Source organism: Asparagus officinalis, chromosome 2 (assembly GCF_001876935.1).
Source record: "Asparagus officinalis chromosome 2, Aspof.V1, whole genome shotgun sequence".
Taxonomy (NCBI): domain Eukaryota; kingdom Viridiplantae; phylum Streptophyta; class Magnoliopsida; order Asparagales; family Asparagaceae; genus Asparagus; species Asparagus officinalis.
The window spans coordinates 55,279,820-55,285,304 of record NC_033795.1 but is presented as its reverse complement, the minus strand read 5'-3'; the positions used below and the strand labels follow the sequence as shown (position 1 = coordinate 55,285,304).

Below are 5,485 nucleotides of genomic sequence, written 5' to 3'. Positions count from 1 at the left end.
TCGGACCTTCCATCCTACGTCTCCACTCCTCACTCCCGGGGAGAAATCCACTACCACAATCGGGTTTTCTACGCTCACCCGAATAACGTTTACACCTCACAATTTCATTCACGGAGTTCAGTCCCCACGACCTACGTCTCCGCTCCTCACCTCGAGGATATCTCCACTTCACACTCGGTTTTCTAGCTAATTAAAAACTTTACAATCTCACAATATAACATATAATTTGTTCTCTACAATAGATGAGAACTTAATATAATCTCACACTTAATTGTTACAAATCTCACCAACCCAAATATACTATATATGAAAATACAATAAGCTCAAGTGGGCGTGTGTAAACAATGAGTGAAATAAAATCAAACCCAATTAAAGTCTAGCAAATATAAATATGACAATGTAAATGTAAACAAGCTAGATAATTGAGTTGAGAAAACTTCTCTAGAATAAGAGAGATGGAGATATAAAGTGGAAAGCTCAAACCAAAGATGATCTCCTCTTCTTGTGAAACAATCTTCACAAACTTGAAACTTTTAACCCACACTTAAACAAAACTTAAACTATTGTAAAAACTTGTTTAAAACATCCCTTGATAGATGAAAATAGTTATGGCAAAGGGGTATATATAGGGTAGAAGAAAACAACCCAAAAAACACCAAAAACCCACTAAAAAATAAAAATCAGCAAGTTACCGTTACTGTGCAACGGTATCTTTAGCGGTCGACCGTGGCAGTCGACCGTAAGAAGAAAAACTACAAAATTGGTCTCTAGACTGCTGACGGTCGACCGTGACAGTCAACCACACTGTAGCACGGTCGACCGTGGCGGTCGACTGTACTTTTCCAGATTTTGGCAGATGCTGGAATTTTATGTATCTGACTTTGTAAAATCAATTTAAAATAGTAAATCAACTCCATAAATTATGCAATTTTGAGATAATGTTCTAGACATGTATAAGAATATGTTAGAGAAAGAATTTATGAAATATCACTTCCCAATTGAGAGAAATAAATGTTTCTACATAGATATACAATTTCTAAAAAAAACTGCTGAAAACTTGGTTTTATAAATTCAATTGAAAATAACAAAACAACTCCAAAATTAGTAAAACTTGAGCACGAACATGTGCATAAACATGAGCTTATTAAAAACTTAATTTTGAAAATTCAAATAAACATAACAAATTAATTCCAAAATTGATAAAACTTTAGGAAACATTTATAAACATGAAATTGAACATGTTACAAAAAGAATTTCTCAAATTGAGTTTCCTATTTGTGAAAACTCATGTATTTTGCAAGTGTGTCCAAAACATGAAAATATGATATACATGGAACATAAGCAATATTTTGAAACCCTATGAAATAATTTTATAGACTTAATGAAATATTTATACAATAATTGTTAAGTCCATAAACCAAAACTTATGTATATATATAAATATATATATAAAAATCAAATATGTGTGTGTATATATGATTGAGCTTAAAGTACTAACACACATAATATAAAACCTAAAATAAATATACCCAAGCTTGATTGATCTTCGATGTAGCTCAACTTGGTACACTTGTGGATGAAGCTAGAACTTGGATCTTCAATTTGAATTGCATAGGCTTCACTCCACAATTCCGCCAACCTCCATTGGATATGATCGTGAATGCGCAATTCCATCCATCCTCCAACATATTGTTTGCCTAGAATAAATATAAAACACAAACACTAGACAAACAATATTAGATGTAAATTGTTTATAAATCATCATCAAAACAAGAAGGCCAACATAGGAAGCTTCTTTAAAACATATAGCCAATTCTTGTTTGCCTCTTCAACAGGATCCTTTACATAGAAAACTTGATGAACTTGGCATGCCATGACAAAAAGGTCATTTATATGGCCTTTATTATTAAAATTGATGCGGATAAGCCCATATTCATCTTCTTCTGAATGAAACCAGTCACATTTGAATAGCACAACACTAAATTTGCTCCAATAGTCTATTTCAATGATATCTTGTATGTCTCCATAAAAATAACATTTCCAGTTTTAGGATTATGGTCCTTAGAACTTGCATAACTGTCTACTTGACTGGTTATAGACACACCACTACTCTAAGTTTTGCATGTTTCATCACGCGCCTTGATGTGGAAAGTACAACCATTCACATAATAGCCTCTGTACTTTTTTGCTACAAAATTAGGACCCATTGATAACCATTTTAGATACTCTAGTTTTAAACCAGTCAGTGAAGTCCTTGCTATGCTTTTGAGCTCCCGTCCATTTATTTGTTCTGCCTCTTTTTCTTGACTGATTCTCAATCAAAAGTTTATGTTCACTACATAACAATACAAAATACATAGGTCTATAAAGTGAAATATGGACAACAACATTAAATAAGAAGTAATAACTAAGTAATGAATCATACCGTATATAATTATCAACTTCATTATTATCATAATTGTACAAGGCATACTGATGTGCATTAACCTAGTCAACATTATCTAATGTAAATGCTTTGCCCTTTCTTTTCCTCTTTCCTACCAATGGGTGACCTATCTTAGGAAAAATTGGCGATGTCTCTTCTGCAACATTAACTCTTTCATACATACTTGTGTATCTATTAAATCATGTCTTGACACCATCATGCATATATAATGAGCAAAAAGTTAGGGACTCTTCAGCTAAATATCCTTCTGGTATGGATCCTTTAGGAGCACTTCTATTACGCACATATGACTTTAATCTACAAAGATATCTCTCAGTTGGGTACATCCAGAAGTAGTTGACTAGCCCACAATCCAAAATTTGTTGAACTAAACGAACAGGAAGATGAACCATGATGTCAAAGAAACTTGGTGGAAATATTTTCTCAAGTTGACAAAGTATCTCCATGATGTCAAAGAAACTTGGTGGAAATATTTTCTCAAGTTGACAAAGTATCTCTACGATCTCAGACTGCAAGGATTTAAGTTCATATTTTCTCAAGTTGACAAAGTATCTCTACGATCTCAGACTGCAAGGATTTAAGTTCAACTGGCTTGATAACTTTGCTGCATAAACCCTTGAAGAAAGCACCTAATCTGATGAGAGGAATAGCAACCCTCCTAGGTAAACTTCTTCTTAATGCAACTTGAAGTAAATATTGCATGAGAAAATACGCATCATGAGTCTTATACCCAGATATTTTCTTCTCCCTCACATTTACACATCTTGAGATATTTGATGCACAACCATGAGGCACTTTTGCATCCGCCAACACTTTGCAAAACATTTCCTTTTCTTGTGATGTCATGGAAAAGCAAGCTTTTGCAAATATAACACGACGACCATCAGCCGACTGCACAGGATGAAGATCTCGTCTTATGCCCATTTGTTGTAAGTCAAAGCAAGCTTTAACATGATCCTTCGTCTTTCCTGGAATGTCTAACAATGTGCCAACAATATTGTCACAAACATTCTTCTCAATATGCATTAAATCTAGCATGTGACGACATCTATTATGCTCCCAATAAGGTAAATTAAAAAATACTGACCTTTTCTTCCACGGACAATTTAAAAAATACTGACCTTTTCTTCCACGGACAATTTCTATTTGCTTTTTTCTTTTGCTTTTTTCCAAATTTATTGAAAAAATCAGATAATTCATCTATAATTTTAGTCCCAGACAATGATATCGGTTCTCTTTGAAGCTCAATGTCACCATTAAACGATCTTTTATTAAATCGCCATGGGTGGTCATCTTTTAAAAATCTGCGATGACCCATATAACACATCTTCTTGCTATATTTTAAATACTTAGAGCATGTATTATAATTGCAATAAGGACAAGCCAACATGCCTTTAGTACTCCATCCGGACAACATTGCGTATCCTAGAAAGTCACTAACTGTCCAAAGCAAAGCTACACACAATTTAAATGATTGTTTGATAGAAGCATCATATGTAAGCAATCCAACTTCCCACAACTCTTTCAATTCATCAATCAGTGGCTTCAAGTATATGTCAATGTTGTTGCCAGGGGATTGAGGACCAGGAATAAGTAGAGATAGCATGAAATATTCTGCCTTCAAGCACATCCATGGTGGTAAATTATAGTTGATTAAGATAACTGGCCATGTACTATGCGCAATACTCATTGTTCGAAAGGGGTTAAATCCATCACTAGCAAGCCCTAATCTCACATTACGAGGGTCTAATGCGAACTCTGGATGCTTTTCATCAAAGTCTTTCCAAGCTTTGCCATCAGCTGGATGCCTTAGAATCCCATCCTCGATGCGCTCCTTAGAATGCCAACTCATAGATTTAGCAGTTTGAGAACACATAAATAGTCTTTGAACTCTAGGTTTTAAAGGAAAGTACCTCAAAACCTTTACTAGAACATTATGCACCTTTTTAGTTAGTTGATTGGAGTCATTTGCTACATCATCCTTCTTTGGCTTCCACCGCTAAGCACCACAACTACTACACTCATTCAGTTTCCCATATACATTTCCATAGAATAGCATGCAATCGTTAGAGCACGCATATATTTTTTCATAATCGAGACCGAAGTCCTTGACAATCCTTTTGGCTTCATAAAAAGACTTTGGCAACTTTATGTCTGGAATTGCTTCCCTCCACAAGGTCAGAGAATCATCAAATGCCTCATTGCTTAGTCCATGTATGCACTTATGCAGATATAATCGAATTATGAAAGAGAGTTTGGAAAAAGTTTTGCATCCTGGGAATAACTCTTGTTGGCCTTCTTCCACTAACTTATAAAATTTCTTAGCATCCTCGGTCAATTCCTCTGTGTCTTCCTTTATGCCTTCTTCATCGTTATCTGAAAACTCTTCTATTGTGCCTCTAAAAATATCATGTAGTAATCCGCCTACATCATCATGAGTACGTGCATCATCATCATCACTCTCGCTATGGACGTTCAATCTTGATGGTAAATCCTCACCATGGAAAACCCATTTGTAATAATTATCTATAAATCCCTTGACAATCAAGTGATTGCAGACAGTATTTCACTGATTCCAACAACGATTAAAACAACCACGACAAGGACAACATATTTCATTCCCTTTAGCTGCTTTTGCAAATGCTTTATCAAGAAAGTCATTCACTTTTTCAATGTACTCGGCACTTACGTGAGAAGTATTATACATCCAACCTCTATCTTTATCCATAATTTGTATCTGCTAGAGAAAAGTAAATATATTGAGACATCAATAATATATATCTACTTACTTATAATGTATAAAAATTCATCAACTAAAGAGTTTGCATGTTATTTTATAAGACTAGTCTCTCTCAAGCATAACTATTTGTTTAAGAGTAGTATACATAAACTAAAATATGTTTATATCTAAAAAATAAATATTTATTAGTTTCATATTTTGTTTACAGAACGAAAACTTATCATTATATAGTTTGCAAGTTATTTTAAAGGACTAGTCTCTCTAAAGCATAATTATTTGTTTAATAGTAGTATACATAA

The 5,485-nt window shown here is 34.0% G+C and overlaps 1 protein-coding gene across 1 annotated transcript; it reads right to left on the bottom strand.

Moving 5' to 3' along the window:
• Positions 2,626–5,174, bottom strand: LOC109831193. The gene is made up of 5 exons (XM_020398529.1): positions 5,057–5,174; positions 4,488–4,972; positions 3,568–4,445; positions 3,005–3,494; positions 2,626–2,955 (listed from the first exon to the last, which is right to left on the bottom strand). The coding sequence occupies exons 1-5, from the start codon at positions 5,172–5,174 to the stop codon at positions 2,626–2,628; spliced, it is 2,301 nt and encodes a 766-aa protein (XP_020254118.1).

What these genes read in the sequence shown, in the direction of transcription:
- LOC109831193 (XM_020398529.1), bottom strand. Translation starts at nt 5,174, where the DNA reads ATGGATAAAGATAGAGGTTGGATGTATAATACTTCTCACGTAAGTGCC. An exon ending in GCATGCTATTCTATGGAAAT is followed by an intron (nt 4,446 to 4,487) that starts GTATATGGGAAA and finishes TGTGGTGCTTAG; the next exon opens with CGGTGGAAGCCAAAGAAGGA. An exon ending in AATCCTTGCAGTCTGAGATC is followed by an intron (nt 2,956 to 3,004) that starts GTAGAGATACTT and finishes AAATCCTTGCAG; the next exon opens with TCTGAGATCGTAGAGATACT.